General features: G+C 39.7%; 1 protein-coding gene across 2 annotated transcripts in view; it reads left to right on the top strand.

Annotated features, from left to right (window-relative positions):
- Nucleotides 1–20010, top strand: part of BICC1 (BicC family RNA binding protein 1) — a 341517-nt gene that overhangs the window by 107074 nt on the left and 214433 nt on the right. For both annotated transcript variants that reach the window (XM_049855570.1, XM_049855571.1), the window contains exon 2: nucleotides 8819–8865. In XM_049855570.1, coding sequence (XP_049711527.1) covers nucleotides 8819–8865 — 47 coding nt within the window. The remainder of the gene's footprint in view (nucleotides 1–8818; nucleotides 8866–20010) is intronic.

The following is a 20010-nucleotide window of genomic DNA, read 5'->3' as shown; positions in this document are numbered from 1 at the left end:
AACCAGGGTCTTTAAACAGGGCACTTGCAGGCTCGGGAAATTGACACTTTTCAGTGTTGGGGAGAATTAGGCTCAGATTTGGAGTTTCATGTACATAAACACTGGAATGAAAAAGGCTAAAAATTTTTGGTGCTAATGCTGTTTTGGGCTCCCTGCCTCCTTTTCCTTCTAATATCATAAGCTTGCTAAAGATATAGATCTCTGGTGAAATTTTAGATGTTTTTTTGTAACATAGTTAAATCTAGTTTGGATCTAACTAAGGAAATTTCCCCTTTTTATCCAACCAGGGACCCAAGGGCCATTCTATTAAAAAAAAAAAAATTATGAAGTCTATTTATTGTTTTGCTGGACTTGAAATGAAGGGGCATTTTGAGATTGTGACATAATGAGTTTGTCATGAGCAAAATAGGAGTCCTAAGGGAAGTTTCTGTAACAAAATGTAATTGTACCATGGAATTTAAACTGATGAACTTTAAATTGTGAAGGAGTTCCTTGTGGGTGGAAGGGGTAGTTATCTGCTTTGTTTTGATAGTCCTTCGAAGATATCTTTGATTCTGGGATTTTCTTTTCAAAGAAGAGTTTCATGGATATCACTATAATTTTTTTAAATCTTCGTTCCCTGGTCTGTGACTTCTATTATCTAGTGACTGTAGGTGTCATTGAACAAGGCCCTTTTTAAAAAACTATTTTTAACCTTAGAGATAAAAAAAGACAACCTCCAAGATCTGGCTGATTCAGAGTGCCCCAAGGCTCATTGATGTGTTGTTAACTAGGTATGGACACTCACTTCTTTTATCTTGACTGGGTGACTCCTGTAGCTAGGATCAACCACATTTTCCAGTTTGTTTACAGTGAGTTTTACTTTTTTGTTCAACATTGCTTTTTATGTCTTTTTTTTTAGTTTTAATTGTTGATGTATTTCTAAGTGAGAACATGAAAATCATAGTTTGTGGGGTGAACTACAAAGAATCTGTGAAAATGTGTGATTCAAATGCCCACATCAGTGTCTGTGCTTAGTTTGTGATGTTGATGGTGTGTGGCATTTTGTAAAAAAAAAAAAAAAAATTAATAAAGTTAAAATGGTAATTGGCATTATGTGCTTGTGTCCCCCTGCTTCTTTAACAGATTACCATAAATTTAGTGGCTTAAAACAACATAGATTTATTGTCTTTTCTGGAGGTCATAAATCATAAATGGTTTCACTGGGCTGAAATCAAGGTGTTGGCAAGGTTACATGCCCATGAGACACTCTAGGGGCAAATCTGTTCCCTGGCCTATTCCAGCTTCTAGAAGCTGCCCTTTCTCCATCTGCAGAGACAAGCGGTGTAGCGTCTTCAAATCTTTCTCCTCGTGGACTTCTCCTTTTGTCCTCACATCTGTTTCTTTCCCTCTGCTTCATTCATTATGTCACCTTCTTGGACTGTAACCCTCCTGCCTTCCTCTTCTAAGAATCCTTGTGATTAGGTTGAGTCCAGTGGAATACCGTAATCCAGGATAGTCTTCCCATCTCAAAACCCTTAATTGAATCACACCTACAAAGTCTGTTTTGCCATGTAAGGTAACATATTCCTAGGTTCTGGTGATTAGGACAGGGATATCTTTAGAGAGCATTATTCAGCCTCCATTACCACACATTAGAATATTATTTTTAATTCTTCATTTCTTTCTAGCTCTTATTTTCATGTTCTTCAAAATCATAGAAACATATACTCTGTGCACTTTTTTTGGATGAAAATATATGTATTAAATCCATTTCCACAAAATTGCTGAAGGTGTCTTTTATTTAACTTTGAAATAAAAAACATTTAAATTTTAATAGTTCTGTCTCTGAAGGCAGAGAAAATATCTTTGAGTTCTGAATCCTCCACCTAACAGAATGTCAGAGTTACAGTAGGTGCTTGTAAAAACTTGTTCAGTGACAAATGTGATTCTGAAGTGATTGATCTACTGCCCTTCCTGGGTCTTTAATCATTTTACCGTGTCCTGTGGACACATGGTTGCCCTGGTGGCGTAGTGGTTAAGTGCTACAGCTCCTAACCAAAGGGTCGGCAGTTTGAGTCTGCTAGTTACTCCTTGGAAGCTCTATGGGGCAGTTCTACTCTGTCCTATAGGGTCGCTATGAGTTGGAATCAACTCAACAGCACTGGGTTTGGTTTTTGCTTTTTGGTGGACGCATACACATGTACACTAAAAGCTGCAAAAGCTGGAACCTGTGTAAGGTGGAAACTGTCAAGAGAGGGAAAACACAAATATTTTCCACTAAAACGAGTAATAGAACAGTGTTAAAGGGGGAAAACTTGTGAGACCTGGAAAAACAAGGCAGTCCTGTCAAGTTCCGGCTCTCACAGGTTTCACTGTATGTACACACACATACTCACTGCCCTACAGGAGTGTTGCCCAGTAGGTTCCAGACTTCAATTTCTAGAAGTTCTTGCTCCAGCTCCTTTCCTTGAACTGGTTGAGGTGGAGAGGGGCATCCAATCAATCATTCCTTTACTGCCTCAGTTAACCACTGTTCCACCCTGCACCTGAATCAGGGTCCTGTTTGGTGTTTGCCCTCTGAAAGACTCAGTCTGAGGCAAAAAAGTAAGCAAGGTGCTTTTGACTGTTTATCTCCTTTATCCTTTTAGTGAAATTCTTTAGTCCCCTCCACAAATAAATAAAAGTTGTTCACAGAGTCACAAGATATTTGAACACAGACAAAGAACTAGGTTTGTCCAGTATTTATAAGCTGCTGCTTAGATATGAAAAATGATTGTTCAAACACAGGCAGTCCTCCTGTTACAAATGTCTGACTCACAGACAACTCGTCCTTGCCCTTAAAAAAAAAAAGCCCTTAGTGTTATGTAAATTTACCCTCACTTTGAAGCAATTGAACGAACACCTACGCCCATCAGAGTCTTCATCACAATCACCTTCCCTTGCTGCACGTGCAGCTTTTAAGTCATGGAAAAGGCTTCAAGCCTTTTCTTACACTAAAGGCTACATAAGAACCATATGCCGTATGCACCTGTTCTGACTTACCTACAAATTTGACTTAAAGACATAGGAACAAATCTCGTTCATAAGTGTGGGTCTGTCTGTACAATGACCTTTTAAATAACCTCACATGGTGTTTTTGTCGGTGGCTATAACCTTTACCGTTACTGTTTAATTCTCATGTTGTTCTCTTTCTGTCTTTGTATATGTGAATGAAGGAGTGAATTAAAGTAACGTACAACGCCAGCTGAAATCCAAGTAGATTATATAGTCATTGCAAAGCATAAAACCAAAACAGCTCAGAATTAGGCCGTGTCAGATGAACCACCTGTTGAAAATGTAACCTCGCATCTAGGATTGATTATAGGTAGGAAGCCTGGAGCACTACAGCTGATTACTGTGGTAGTTGTATTTGTTCATGCAGGTCCTTAACTATACAAAATACAATCGCTTTCATTAAAGTGTGTAAACACAGACTTGTGAGTCAGACAGTGAAAAGGAGTGCAAAATTATCTAAAGATGGAGTGTAATTGACTGGATTAGTGTTTTATTCTTTATCAATGTTGTATCACAGATGTGACATATCAGCAGGTAGAGCTTTGGAAGAACGAGGATGACATCTTGCTCACCTTTGTAGTCTCATACCTGACATTCAAGTTTTTTGAATACATAGATAGAAAAAAGAAACTATTTTAAATGTGTATGTTTTATTTTTTAATTATTGTACTTTAGATGAAGGTTTACAGAACTAGCTTCTCATTAAACAATTAAACAATAGTTTTGTGACGTTGGTTGCCAACCCCATGACATGTCAACACTCCCTTACTGACCTTGGGTTCCCTATTACCAGCTTTCCTGTCCCCTCCTGCCTTCTAGTCATTGCCCCTGAGCCGGTGTGCCCCTTTAGTCTTGTTTTAAGGGCCTGTCTCTGGCTGAAGGGTGAACTTCAGGAGTGATTTCATTACTGAGCTTAAGGGTGTCCGGGGGCCGTACTCTCGGGGTTTCTCCCGTCTCTGTCAGGCCAGTAAGTCCATTCTGTTTTTGTGATTTAGAAGTTTGTTCTGTGCTTTTCTCCAACTCTGTCTAGTAGTCTCTCTTATAATCCTTGTCAGAGCAGTTGATGGTGGTAGCTGGTCACCATCTAGTTGTGCTAGACTCAGACTGTGGTAGTTGTGGTCCATTCGTCCTTTGGACTGATCTCTCTCTTGTGTCTTTTGTTTTCTTCATTCTCCCTTGCTCCCTATGGGGTGAAACCAGTAGAGTATCTTAAAAGGCCGCTCACAAACTTTTAAGACCCCAGATGCAACTCACCAAAGTAGAATGTAGAACACCAGTAATTTGATCCCTCAGGGAGTTTGGATGTGTCTGTGGAGCTTCTGTGACTGTGCTTGGACAGGTTGTACTGGCTTCCCCCATACTGTGTACTCTTACCCTTCACCACAAAAACCCTGGTAGCATAGTGATTAAGAGCTATGGCTGCTAACCAAAAGGTTGGCAGTTCAAATCCACCAGGTGCTCCTTGGAAACTGTATGGGGCAGTTCTGTTCTGTCCTGTAGGGTCCTATGAGTCAGAATTGACATGATAGCAATGGGTTTGGTTTTTGGGTTTTACACTTCACCAGAGTTACCACTTGTCTATTTAGTGTTGTTTTTCCATACCCACCCCTCCCCTTCCTCATAAGCATCAAAGATTGTTTCCTTTTGTGTGTAAACCGTTTCATGAGTTTTTATAGCAATGGCCTTATACAACTGATTGACTTATTTCACTCAGCATAATGCCCTCCAGATTCATCCATGGTGTGAGATGCTTCGTAGATTCATCGTTCCCTATCATTGAGTAGTACTCCATTGTGTGTGTACCATAGTTTGTTTATCCATCTTTTTGTTATTGTAAACAGTGCTGCAGTGAACATGGGTGTGCATATGTCTATTTGTGTGTTGGCTTTTATTTCTATAGGGTATATTCCTAGGAGTGGGATTGCTGGATTGTATGGTATTTCTATTTCTAGCTTTCTAAGGAAGTGTTGTATCGTTTTCCAAACATTTTGCATTCCCACCAGCAGTGCATAAGAGTTCTATCTCCTTGAAGCCTCTCCAACGTTTGTTGTTTTCTCTTTTTTTGATTTGTGCCAGTAATGCTGGGGTGAGAGGGTATTTCTTTGTGGTTTTGATTTGCATTTCTCTAATAGCTAGTGATTGGGAGCATTTACTCAAGTGTCCTTTGGCCACTTTAATGACTTCTTTGGTGAAGTGTCAGTTTATTTCCTTTGACCATTTTTTAATTGGATTATTTGTCTTTTTGTTGTAGAGGTATTGGATTTTCCCGTAGATTTTAGAGAATCAACCTTTGTCTGATTTGTAATAGCTGAAAAATTTTCCCTAGTACGTAGGTGCTCTTTCTTCTCTTTTGGTGAGGTCTTTTGAAGAGCATAAGTGTTTAATTTTTAGAAGATCCCGTTTATCTAGCTTATCTTCTGGAGTTTGTGTGTTGTTGGTTATAGTTTGTATCCTGTTCATATCATATATATATTAGGACCTCTAGCGTTGGTCCTATTTTTTCTTCTATGAACGTTATAGTCTTTGGCTTTGTATTTAGGTCTCTGATCCATTTTGAATTAGTTTTTGTGTAGTGTGTGAGATATAAGTCCTGTTTCATTTCTTTGCCGATGGATATCCAGTTTTGCCAGCACCATTTGTTAAAAAGACTGTCTTTTCCCCATTTGATGGACTTTGAGCCCTTGTGAAAGATTAGGTGACCATAGGTGGATGGATTTAAATCTGGGTTCTCAATTCTGTTCCATTGGTCAACGTATCTGTTGTCGTACCAGTACCAGGCTCTTTTGACTACTGTAGCTGTATGGTCGGTCCTGAGGTCAGGTAGTGCAAATCTTCCTACTTTATTATTCTTCTTTATTAGTGCTTTACTTATCTTGGGCCTCTTCTCTTACCATACAGAGTTGATAATTTTTCCGTCACTTTAAAGAATGTTATTAGTATTTGGATTGGGATTGTATCATATTTGTAAATCGCTTTGGGTAGGATTGTCATTTTCACAATGTTGAGCCTACCTATCCATGAGCATGGTATGTTTTTCCCCTTATGTAGATACCTTTTGGTTTCTTGCAGTAATGTTTTGTGGTTTTCTTTGTATAGGCCTTTTACATCCCTGGGTAGATTTATTCCTAAGTGTTTTATTTTTTGGAAACCCTGGAGGTGTAGTGGTAAGAGTTTGGCTGCTAACCAAAAGGTCAGCAGTTCAAATTCACCAGGTGCTCTTTGGAAACCCTATTAGGCAGTTCTACTCTGTCGTTATAGGGTCACCATGAGTTGGAATCGACTTCAACGGCAGTAGGTTTTTTGGTTTTTATTTTTTTAGGGGCTATTTTAAATGATATTGCTTTCCTGATATCCTTTTTGTCGTTCTCTTTGTTGGTGTGTAGGATAGGAACCCAACTGATTTTCGTATGTTTTTCTTGTATCTTGCTAATCTGCTGAATCCAGTAGTTTTCTTGTGGAGTCTTTTGGGTTTTCTATGTATAGTATTATATCATCTGCAAACAGGGATAGCTTTACTTCTTCGTTACCAATTTGGATGCCCTGTCTTTCTTTTTCTTGCCTTATTGCTCTAGCTAGAATTTCCAGCACAATGTTAAATAGAAGTGGTGATAAAGGGTATCCTTGTCTTGTTCCTGCTCTCAAGGGGAATGTTTTCAGCCTCTGTTAAGAATGAGGTTGGCTGTTAGTTTTGTAAAAGATACCCTTTATTAAAAAAAATATTATGTCGAGGAATTTCCCTTCTATACCTATTTTATTGAGAATTTTTTTTTTTTTTATCAGGAATGGGTGTTGGACTTTGGCAGATGCCTTTTCTGCATTGATTGACATGATCATGTGATTTGTTTATTTACGTAGTAGATTATGTTGATTAATTTTCTAATGTTGAATCCTCCTTGCATGCCTGGTATGAATCCCACTTGATTGTGGTGTATTATTTTTTTGACATGATGCTGAATTGTATTGGCTAGATTTTTGTTGAGAATTTTTGCATCTGTATTCATGAGAAACATTGGTCTGTAATTTTCTTTTTTTGTGGTATCTTTGCTTAGTTTTGGTATCAGGCTGGCATTATAGTATGAATTCAGAAGTATCCTTTCCTCTTCTTTGTTCTGAAATAGTTTGAGTAGTACTGGTGTAAGGTCTTCTCTGAATGTTTGGTAGAATTCTCTAGTGAAGCCATCTGGGCCAGGGCTTTTTTGTTGCTGTTATTGGGATCTTTTTTTTTTTTTTAATCTTAATGACCTTTTCAGTCTCTTGTTATGGGTCTGTTCAGATTTTCAGCTTCAGTTCTTGTTAGTTTGGGTAGTTAATGTGTTTTTAGAAATTTGTCCATTTCTTCTAGGTTTTCCAATTTGGAGTATAGTTTTCCATAGTTCTTTGTTAAGATCCTTTTTATTTCAGCTGGGTCTGTTGTAATGTCCCCCATTTCATTTCTTATTTGGGTTATTTGGATCATCTCATGTTTTTCTTTTGTCAGTGTAGGCAGTGGTTTGTCAATTTTGTTGATCCTTTCAAAGTACCAACTTTTGGTTTTGTTGATTTTTTCTATCCTTTATTTCATTTATTTCTGCTCTTTATTTTTTCCTTTCTTCTGGTGGTCATGGGCTTCTTTTGCTGTTCTCTATTTGATCAAGTTGTGTAGCTAATGTTCTGATTTTGTTCCTTTTTTGATGTGTGCCTCTCTTGCTATAAATTGACCTCTAAGGACTGCCTTTGCTGTGTCTCAAAGGCTTTACTATCATGTGTTTTCATTCTTGTTTGATTCTAGGAATTTTTAAATTCCATCTTTGATTTCTTCTCTTTCCCAGTGGTTTTTAAGCAGATCGTTATTCAGTTTCCATATAATTGATTTTTTTTTTCCTTGCTCTTCCTGTTGTTCATTTCTACTTTGATGGTGTTGTGACCAGAGAAGACACTTTGTATTATCTCAGTGTTTTGGATATTGTTGAGGGTTGCTTTGTGGCCTAAGATGTGGTCTCTTCTGGAGAACGTTCCATATGTGTTGGAAAAGAATACGTACTTTGCTGCTGTTGGGTTGGGTGTTCTTTATATGTCTGTTAGGTCAAGTTGACTGATCATGGCCTTTAGATCAGTATCTTTGTTGAGTTTCTTTCACCACACAGAGTGGTGTGTTGAAGTCTCCTACTACTATTGTGGAACTGTCAGTTTCTCTTTTCAGTGCTGTTAGAGTTTGTTTTACGTATTTTGGAGCCCTGTCGTTGGGTGCGTAGGTATTTATTATGGTTATGTCTTCATGATAGATCGTCCCTTTGATCATTATATAATGCCTTCTTTGTCTTTTATGGTGAATTTTGTTTTAAAATGTATTTTATCTGAGATTAATATTGCCAGTCCTCTTTTTTGGAAGTTATTTGCTTGATATATTTTTTCCATCCTTTGTTTTTTGATAAATTTATATCTTTATTTATAAGGTATGTCTTTTGTAGACAGCATATTGATGGATCTTGTCTTTTAAATCCATTATGTGCTCTCTGCCTCTTTATGGATACATTTAGGCCATTTACATTCAGTGTAATTATTGATAAGTGTGAGTTTATTGCTGTCATGTTATAGTGGGTTTTTTTGTGACACTGATGTTGTCTTTGTTCCTTTTATTCTCCTGTGGTGAATTCCTTTGTGTTTTTTAAAATTTATTTCATTTTTGTAGATTTCGTGTCTACTGAGACTTTTTTTTCTTTATTTTGATGAGTAGGCCTGTCGCTTTATTTGTGGTTACCTTGAAATTTACCCTCATCTTAAATGTATATGTTTTTATTTACAGCTGCTGCTGAAGGAAAAGGCAAAAGTGGGGAAGACTTTTTTCAAAAGGTAAGTCACTTTTTACTTTTGCCTTGGTGATACTTGAGGGAAAATATACCTGTCTCAGTAGCTATACTAGAAGCCCCTGAAAGCATGAGAGGAATAAGGTTTAATAACATAGCTGGAAACTCTTAGGGTAAAGAAAAGGAGGGATAACATACAAGACTTAGCCATTCTAAAAAAGTTTTTTTTTCTGGGCAAGTCTAAAAAATTTTTTGTTTAGAGATAAGGAGGCGACAAGGCAGTGAGGACTATAAGATTAATGTCTCTCATACCAGTTAGCAAAATGCTCTGATTATCTTCTTTTACATTACTAGTTCCTATTTCTTTACTCCCCAAACACATGCATGACCTGGGAGGTAGAGGGAAGGAGTCACTCACAATCTTCTTTATTCCCCAAAAGCATGATCATGGGCAGAGTAACATCATTGGCAAAAGATGCCCCTTTAGACTTACTCACTCATGACCTCTGGTGATCCTCTTAAAATTCTGACCTTCAGTGAGACACGTCTAGTCAGTCATATAGAACAAGGGGGAACAGGTGCTGAAACTGATAGAAAATGAATATGAGAAACTATGAAGGTTATTTACTGATTGGCATGGATTGAATTGTGTCCCCCCAAAATGTGTGTCAACTTGGTTAGACCATGATTCCTCGTATTGTACGATTGTCTATCATTTTGTCATCAGATGTGATTTCCCTATGTGTTAAAAAAAAAAAAAAAAAATTTTTTTTTTTTTTAATAAATCCTATCACTATGATGTTAATAAGATGGTTTAGTGGACATTATATTGATGAGATCTACAAGATTAGGTAGTCTTAAGCCAATCTCTTTGGAGATAATAAAAGAGAGAAGTGAGCAGAGAGACATGGGGACCTCATACCACCAAGAAAGCAGCACCGGGAGCAGAGAGCTCTTTGGACATGAGATCCCTGAGCTGAGATGCTCCTAGAACAAGGGAAGACAAGGACCTTCCTCCAGAGCTGACAGAGAGAAAAAGCCTTCCCATGGAGCTGGTGCCTTGAATTCAGACTTCTAGCCTACTGGACTGTAAGAGAATAAACTTCTCTTTGTTAAAGCCATCCACTTGTGGTACTTCTATTATAGCAGCACTAGATGACTAAGACAGTGATGAATTCTAGTCATCTCTATCTCTTAAAATAGTTATTTTTATATAAAGGAAAATGCCTATCCTTTTAAAGAAATTGAGTTCACATTTGTCTTAGGCTGGCTGGGTTCTCTAGAGGAGCAAAACCATTGAAGTGTATATATATAGAGAGAGAGAGACTGAGAGATTTATTTCAAGGAAATGGCTCACACAGTTTTGGAGGCTGGCAAGTTGGATATCCATGAGTCAGGCATCAGGCTGGAGTATTCGACTGACTCATGTGGTTGCAGGGACTGATGAACCCAAAATGAGCAGGTCAGAGGATATGCTGCTAGCTCATGGGGCTGCGGGAGCTGGTGAATCCCAAAATCTGCAGGTTAGGTGGCAGGCTGCTGACACATGTCCCAAGAACCATAGGTCACATGATGACGAGTCAGATGTAGGATTGAGAGAGCTTTGCCAGAACATCCATATATATTGGATTCAGGCCACACCCTCAAGGAAACTCCCCTTGTATCAGATCACAGAATAGGAGGATAATTACATAATACTAAGAATCAGTGACTCAGCCAAGTTGGCACATAACATTAATCATCACAGTCTACCCCTTGTCAACTTGGCACCTGTACTCATTTTAAACCGTATATAATCTCTAACTAAAGACAATTATAAAGTCATATTTGCTCCTAACATGATACAACTAACATGCGTACAACCAAAAATATGCTGGCCTCATTTACATCTTATGTTTTGTAAGTAATGTGATAAGAGAGGGAAGAAAAAAAAAAAGCTGCCCTTTTGAATACACACACACACACGTATAATAAAACAAGAAATACTCAACAATTACAGTCCTCACTTCTGCAACCATTCATGTGGTCATAAGTAGTATTTGGACTACCTTCTTCACCACCCATTCTGTATTCCCTTTGCCCTCAGCAAGCACCTCAGCTGGTCGTGGTTCTTTGCCTGGTGGAGTGACCCAAATCTTCATTGCTGAAAGGTTCTGGGCCATTAGTAGTCATGTCAGGTTTGGGTTGCTGTAGTTTTTCATTGACTTTAATCACAGGGCATGGTAGTACTAAGAGATGCCCTAAGGGATCGCATGTATTCCATAAAAAAAAAAAAAAAAAAACTATTGTGTGCCTTCATTGTGTAATATCCGTCCAATTTCCCTTTGGTAATTAAGATCAGTCACACCAGCCAATAATGGTAACTTCGTTCTGTGCCTGTTGATCCAGAGGCATGAGGAATCCAAAGTGGCCAGGTGGCATTCTTAACTTCCAGTTCAGTGGAATCCGTGTTGTGTCCCTAGGTGGGAGCATTCCTCCCTTTGGAACTAAGACCTCTAGACCCACAGAGCTTAGGGTCACCGTAACAAAAGCATAAATTTTGTGAGTGGGTCACTAGGGGTAATAATGACTGGTGCCTCTCCAATTTCCATCCCTTGATTCTTGGACCTGTGAATCCTGGCTATGGGAAAAACAGCAGCATATATTGAACGTTGGTTTGGAGCATATACAGCCTTCTGGAGAACATTGTTCCAACCCTGTAAGGTATTACCACCTAGCTGGTGCTGTAATTGTGTCTTCAAAAGGCCATTCTATCATTCTGTTAAGCCAGCTGCTTCAGGATGATGGAACATGGTAAGACCAGTGAACTCCGTGAGCATGGGCCCATTGCTGCACTCATTTATCGTGAAGTAGTCCTTTTATCCAAGGCAATGCTATGTGGGATACCATGAGGGTGGATAAAGCATTCTGTAAATCCATGGATGGTAGTTTTGGCAGAAGCATTGCATGCAGGGAAGGCAAATCCATATCCAAAGCAAGTGTCTATTCCAGTAAGAACAAACGCTGCTCTTTCCATGATGGAAGCAGTCCAGTGTAATCAACCTGCCATTAGGTTGTTGGGTGATCATCCTGAAGAATGGTGTCGTATCAGGGGGTCAGTGTTGGTCCCTGTTGTTGGCAGAATGGGCACTCAGCAGTGGCAGTAGCCAAGTTGACCTTTGTAAGTGGAAGTCCGTGTTGCTGAGCCCAAGCATAACCTTCCTCCCTGCCACTATGGCCTCTTAGTTCATAAGCCTGTTGGGCAATGCCTGGAGTGGCTGGGAAAAGAGCATGACTGGTTTCAACAGAACGTGTCATCCTGTCCACTTGATTATTAAAATCCTCCTCCGCTAAGGTCACCCTTTGGTGAATATTCATATAAGATACAAATATCTTTACTTCTTTGGCCCATTCAGAGAGGCCTATCCATATACCTCTTCCCCATATGTCCTTGTCACCAATTTTCCAATCATGTTCCTTCCATGTCCCTGACCACCCAGCCAGATCATTGGTCACAGCCCATGAATCAGTATACAGTTGTACATCTCGCCATTTCTCCTTCCAAGCAAAGTGAACAACCAGGTACACTGCTTGAAATTCTGCTAATTGGGAGGATTTCTCTTTACCACTGTCCTTCAGGAAGGTCCCAGAAAAGGGATGTGGTACTGCCGATGTCCACTTTCAAGTGGTGTCTGTATATCGCGCATAACCATCTGTAAACCAGGTATGAGTTTTCTCTTCCTCAGTCAGCTGATCGTAAGGAACTCCCCATGAAGCCATAGGTGAAGACTGGGAGATGGAAGGTAATGTGGCAGGAGTGGAGTCCGTGAGCATTTGGGCCACTTCCTCATGTAACATACTTGTGCCTTCAGGTCCTGCTTGAGCCCAGTCTTGGATATACCACTTCCATTTACTGATGGAGTGCTGCTGTGCACATCTGACATTACGACTCTGTGGGTCAGACAATACCCAGTTCATGATGGGCAGCTCAGGCCCCATGGTGACTTGGTGGCCTGTGGTTAAGTGTTCAGTCACTACTAAGGCCCAGTAACAAGCCAAAAGCCATTTCTCAAAAGGAGGGTAGTTATCTGCAGAGTATGGCAAGACTGCTCCAAAACCCTAAAGGTCCACACTGTGATTCACCAATTGGAACCTGACAAAGCTTCCAAACAGCATCTGTATCTGCCACTGACACTTCAAGCACCACTGGATCAGCCAGATCATAAGGGCCAAGGGGCAGAGTGGCCTGCAGGGCAGCCTGAACCTTTTGCAGAGCCTTCTGTTATTCTGGGCCCCACTCAATACTAGTAGCTTTTCAAGTCACTTGATAAATAAGGCTGGAGTAACACTCAAATGAGGGGTAAGTTGCCTGCAAAACCCAAAGAGGCACACCAGGTATTGTGCCTCCTGTTTAGTTGCGGGAGGGGTCAGATGCAACAATTATCCTTCACCTCAGAAGGAATATCTTGACATCCCCCACACCACTGTACCCCTAGAAATTTCACTGAGGGGTAAGGTACTTGAATTTTTGTTGGATTACTTTCCTACCCTCTGGCATGCAAATGTCTTACCAATAAGTCTAGAGACATTGATACTTGACTTCCACTACCATCAATGTAATGGACCAGTATGACATCTTGTGGAAGGAAGGGGCTATTAAGATCCCTGCAGACTAAATTATGACATAGGGTAGAAGAGTTGATATACTCCTAAAGTAGGACAGTGAAAATGTATGCTGGCCTTGCCAGCTGAAGCTAAACTGCTTTGGTGGTGTTTCAAAACGGGTGTGGAGAAAAGGACATTAATCAGATCAATAGCTGCATACCAGGTACCAGGAGGTGTTTTAATTTGCTCAAGCAGTGAAACCACATCTGGAATAGCAGTTGCAATTGGAGTCATCACCTGGTTAAGTTTATGATAACCCACTGTTATTCTCCAAGATCCATCTGTTTTTTGCACAGGCCCAATAGGCCAGTTGAATGGGGATGTGGTTGAAATCACCACCCCTGCATTCTTAAAGTTCTTGATGGTGGCAGTAATTTCTGCAAACCCTCCAGGAATGCGATATTGCTTTTGGTTTACTATTTTCCTAGTTAGAGGCAGTTCCAATGGCTTCCACTTCGCTTTCCCTACCATAATAACCCTTACTTCATTTGTCAGGAATCCAATGTGAGGGTTCTGCCAGTTGCTGAGTATGTGTATTCTAATTATGCATTCTGGAACTGGAGAAATCACTACAGGATGGGTTTGGGGACCCTGAAGACCCACTGTGAGATGGACCTGAGCTAAGACTCCATTAATAACCTGACCTCCATATGCCCCTACTCTGACTGTGGACCACAGTGACGATTTAGGTTTCCTGGAATTAGTGTCAGGTCAGAGCCAGTGTCTAGTAGACCCCACAAAGTCTGATTATTTCCTTTTCCCCAATGAACAGCCATTCTCCTAAAAGGCCACAGATCCCTTTTGGGGAAAGCTGGGAGAAAGATTAACAGTATAAATTTTTGGCAGTGTAGCGGGGTCCTTCTTCCAGGGGAGCTGGCCTTCCCTTCATTCAAAGGGCTGTGGGTCTATAAGTTGGCTCAAGTCTGGGAATTGATTGAGGCACTGTGACACTCTATTCTGGAATTCAAATTTGACTGCCATTTGCTTGACCTGGAATTCTTCCACTTGTACAGATCGAGTAAACATTTAGTAGATTTCCCATCTGTTTTACAACTAGGGGTGCCATGAGTCCATACAAGTAAGACTATTCTGATTACTGCTTTGACTGTGCTGTCCGTTACAGTAACCGCGCCCACCTTGTCTTTGTCGACTAAGTGCCGCCGCTTGACCCATACTACCACGGGTTCCCATCAGCCCCTTCGTAGTTATCAAAGCAAACCAAGTCCTTTGCTGTCAAGTCGATTTCGACTCACAGTGACCTTATAGGATAGAGCAGAACTGCCCCATAAGGTTTCCAAAGAGCAGCTGGTGGATTTGAACTACCAGCCTTTTGGTCAGCAGCTGAGTTCTTAACCACAATGCCACCAGGGCTCCCAACTTCTAAGGCTTTTCTCACTGTCAAGTCTAATTTATGTAAAATAGAAATCATAACAGTCTTCAAGGATGCTGGGGCTCCCTTTAAAAATTTGTTCCTTTCTGTTACGGTAAAAGGCGTGTCCTCTGTGTACTCCATGGCTGGGTCTGTAGTCTAACCTGAGAAATCTACTCTTAACATGCCAATTCCTGTAAGCCTTTGAATACGTTCTTCTACAGCATACCGGTGCAGGTCTGGCATTCCATCTTGATTTAGTGCGGACCACCGCTTAATCCATGCTTCAGTGAACCAACCAAATAAACTGTTAAATCCTTTTCTAACCTCTGGATTTGAAACATTGAAGAATCTGTCGTTAGTGGGCTCATATAAATAAATTTAGACTGATTCAACCTTACGTTCCTTGGACTGTTATCCCACACCCTTAATAGCCATTCCCACACATATTTCCTGTGATAATACTCTGAGTTTGGTCTTTGGCAATATCGGCTCTGTTACTACAAGAAATAAGACTTTCTTTCAGGGCACAAATAATGACTTTTAGGTCTTGCATGCGACACTTGAGCTGTGATTCTGGATCTTTGAGCTCATCCCTTTCTTTCACCACTTTGTCTAGTGAAAGTGGGATGAACCAATCAGCTTCCTTTATACTTCTCATTCTGACAAAATTGTTAAAAAGTATTAAATATATAATCACCCAGAGTCTTGTTTTTCACAAATACTTGATCCATTGGTGGTAATATTTTGCATATTTCTATTGCCATATCATGCTGTGGATTAGCAGCCCCCTCTTTGTTACTGGAGGCAGAGTCATCAGCACCTTTAAGACTTGAGAACCAGTTCAGAATACTCATCCTTAAGATTTTGTTCCTCTAGAACCACTCTTCGTATTAAATGTCTTAGGCTGGATTCTCTAATGGAGCAGAACCAGGGAAGCGTATGTATACGTATAGAGAGAGAGAGAGGGAGGGAGATTTAAGGAAATGGCTCACACAGTTTTGGAGGCTGGCACATTCGATATCCGTGGATCAGGCATGAGGCTGGAGGATTCGCCTGACTCATGTAGTTGCAGGGGCTGATGAACCCAAAATCAACAGGTCAGATGGCAGGCTGCTGGCTCACAAGGCTGCAGGAGCTGACAAATCCCAAAATCTGCAGGTTAGATGGCAGGCTGCAGCTCAAGTCCCAAGAACCAGAGGTCAGATAATGACAAGTCAGATGCGGGATTGAGAGAGCAAGAGTGCTTTGCCAGAACATCCATATATATTAGATGCTGGCCATACCCCTAAGGAAACGCCCCTTATATCAGGTCACAAAATGGAGGATAATTACATAATACCGAGAATCATGGCCTAGCCAAGTTGACAGATAACATTAACCATCACAATGTTCTTCTGTTAATTTGGGTTTATTATATTTGTTCAGTGTCCTTGTCTTGAGATCCAGAAAGCAAGCGTGAAAGAAACAAACATACAGATGTCCTAGAGGAGGGAAAGAATGCCAACAGCAGCAACTATAAAAAAAAAAAAAGATGATGTTAAATAGTGTTTTAGACGGACATCCCATCTTCGGGAAAAATCCTATAGGCATTCAGAGATGATTTTTATAAGTGTATTCATCATCTTCTTTTCTGTGTGATCTGCTTTTTGTCGACTTCATTATTCATCTGCATTACCTTTCAAGAATATTAAAAGCAATATTTTTAGAGCTGATACTTACCTTACCCTCTTCTTCATTCTGAAAATATTTATTTATGAACTACTGTGTGCACACGCCGGAGGGGCCAAAAGGAGCAAGGTGTAGACCCAGCTCTAATGGTGTTTGTGGTTATTGGGATATAGTCACATAAATAGATAGCTGGATAGTCTGAGGCCATAGAGGGTTGAGCACTTGACCAAGAGTTCAAGAGATTGGAAAGGACTGCTTGAGGTCCTTAGGAGAATAGGAGTTAGCCAGGTAAAGAGGTAGGCTGGAGTGAGTTGGGAGGACATTCTAGGCAAAAAACCAGAATATCAGATGGCTCAGAAGTGGAAGAAAGCATATAGCATTCCTACTTAGAGTGTTTGGCTGACACACGATGTATAAAGGTTTTGTAGTTCAAGGGAAATACATTATCTGTGTGATGAAATGCCTTTTTTGTATGGGAGTGTCTTCCCTAAAGGTATTTAATTAAAAAAAAAAATTTTAAACGCTGTTCTGGCCAGACAGAATGTGCCAGACCACCAGTGCTCCAATCCTGCTTTAGGCTCATGCTGTTGAAGCTCATATACCATTCCTGAAGCCCCTGATTTGGCATTAACGGGCTTTAGTAACATCTGACTTGGCCCTGGGCATTTCAGAACTCAGTGGCCCTGCCTTTATTTAGTAATGTGAACACTAGCTGTTAGGATTTAGTTAAAAATCTTACTTGTTTTCATCTTTTTCTTGTATTATTTAAGCCTTTATCTGTTTTTTTTTTTTTGTTGTTGTTGTTAGCATCCATATTTACCTAATATTGAGATTGTCTATACATACCCATCTGAATCAGGAACATCATTAATTTGTGATTAAATAGGAGAACATATAACTATTATGTAAAGTCAGGTTCTCATATACACAGGAAAATGTACACCTGACTGTCTTTGTCAGGGGGAAGGGGTATAACGTTCAGGGCACTGAAGAAGCCCTTTGACCTATAAGCCCTCCAAAAGAGTAGAGGAGAGAATTGGGGAGGGATGGAATTGGTGTGAGTATGTGCCAATGGATTTATGTCAGGACAGGATGAGTTCTAGGTCTTCCAGGGGCCCAGGATCTAATGGCCCCTAGGAGGAGGGCTTAGCAGCCCATGACAGGACAGCCCCCAGGTCATCTTTGACAAAGTGTTGGGGAGCAGGGATAGAAAAGGTTATACTATACTAGAGAGGTGACGTTTATGATTCTCCCATTAGACATGTCACACCCTGTGGACTAAATCAGATTTACCTTTGGGGCTTCTCTAGGTAATTTCAGAGGACTTTCTGGCTCTTCCTGCATGTGCCCTCACCTGCAGTCTGATGTTAGATGGTGACTGAGGCCCTCCCCCCATAATTAGAAGTAAAAGAGTTTTAATACAAATGCTATTTATAGTAGTGCCTACTGAAATCAAGTCACCCAAAGTAGAATCAGTTCATCATGATATATAAGTGACTAATCAGATTCCTTCTTCCTCTTCCATTTGTCCTCCACGTTTTGAATAGGGGAGCAGGAAAGAAGGTAGGTGACTGTGAGGATCCCATGTGGAGCAGGGTTGCTAACGAGAAGGAGACAGAAGACAGCAGAAATTGCAGATTTGCCTTGCATTGGCTGTGTTGATACAAATAGATTCTGTCTGTCGAAGGATATTTTCGCATTCTCCTTGTTTTTTTTTTTTTTTTCCTTGTTGACTTCTATATAGGTATGAAAAGCAGGCTGTTCAGCTTTGGATGATACAGAGCTTTTCAAAGCTGAATCAAAACACAGTGTATGTGATCATAAAGGACCTTCATTGTTAGAAGATTTCCTAACATTTATTACTCTCTTTGTGGATCCGTGTATACATTCTAGCAGTTTAAATAGAAACACATGTTTGAATCCAGGGACACGTGTGTATCCTGCAAACAATGAGTTGGAGTCATAGATTCCATTTTTGATTAATAAGGTCTCTGAATAACTAAATGGGAGATGTTTTAATTGCTTCTAACTTACTTAGTTCTATAGAATATATCTTCTTGGTAGACAAGTGTCCATGTTTAGATTTGGATCCCTATCCTGGAAAAAATCTATAATTTAATAAAAGGCAAATGTTCCAAATTCCAGAAGAGTAATTTTCAGTGTTTTGAGCAGACAGAAGTAGACATTATGGTTCATCTACAGTAGAATGAAGTAATGGCGAAGCATTGATTTGTTCTGCAACTTTCTTCTAGTCACATGTATTCCAGTTTTACATAATGACATTTTGGGGAACATTTAAGGACAAGGCATAGGCACATTGCTACTCATTAGCATCTTTGGAAAATACCTTACTTCTCCCAGAGTAACTCAAATCTGAAGGATGTATGTGCTTACTATTGGAATTTTTTTTTCTTTTTTTTGGTTTCAACTCTGAGGTGTATATCACAAACCAAAATTAAAATCTTATATATATATATATATATATATATATATATAAAAACCAAACCCAGTGCTGTCGAGTCGATTCTGACTCATAGCGACGCTATAAGACAAAGTAGAGCTGCCCCACACAGTTTCCAAGGAGCGCCTGGCAGATTCAAACTGCTGACTCTTCCGTTAGCAGCCATAGCACTTGACCACTACGCCACCAGGGTTTCTGAAACCTTATTAGCTGGGTTTAAATTTGACTAAAAGTCTTCTAAGTCTGAAAGAATACCTAACCCAACTTTGTTATAGCTCTCTCTAGGAGGAGATTGGTGCAGGAGTGTGAAACTTTTACATATTTATGTTTTTCTTTGTACTGTAAAAATATATAATCATAATGATATGATTATAATAATTAAATTTATACTAAATTAAAGCAATTATACTCATTGAATTTTTTGAAATTAAAAAAATCAAATAAAATTTTAGAAAATATTCTAGAATAAGAATTGGTAATTTCCTTGAAGAGTTTAAATTGTAGTTTAACAAACAGTGATATTATCAAATATATTGTCTCGTACTTGAAGCTGTAATAATAATTGTTCAGCTTGCTGTAGACTTAAACTTCTCTTACTGAGTCACTGTTATTGTTCCTTCTAGAAATCTACCTGATTTTCTATATACTGATTTACTGCACATGTTTGAAATCTTTTATTGCCCCTGAAGCCTTATTTGGTAGGGAAATGACCAAGGTATAAAGGTTCTTATAGAAGAGGAACTCAACAATATTGTGGCTTGAAGAACAAAGTCAGTTATTCTCATGTAACATTCTGAGTCCAGGTTGGTCAATAACTTTGCCCCATGCTGTGTTTCAGGGGCCCATTTTCCTTCTAAGGCATATACTGTGCTGTCCTTGAAGGCATGGACCTCCCCTGTATGTTTAAAGCTGGGTCACTACCTCGTCTAGCATGAGCTGTGAGAAAGGGAAAAAGTGTATGGAGAAGGAGTGTTGCAGCCTTCAGGCTAGGCCTTGATATATGGCTTATGTCGCTTCCTCTCATATTCTCATTGCAGAAAACTTAG

Source organism: Elephas maximus, chromosome 16 (genome assembly GCF_024166365.1).
Source record: "Elephas maximus indicus isolate mEleMax1 chromosome 16, mEleMax1 primary haplotype, whole genome shotgun sequence".
NCBI lineage: Eukaryota > Metazoa > Chordata > Mammalia > Proboscidea > Elephantidae > Elephas > Elephas maximus.
Note: the sequence above shows the minus strand (reverse complement) of the source record. Positions and strands in the feature narration are given on the sequence as shown.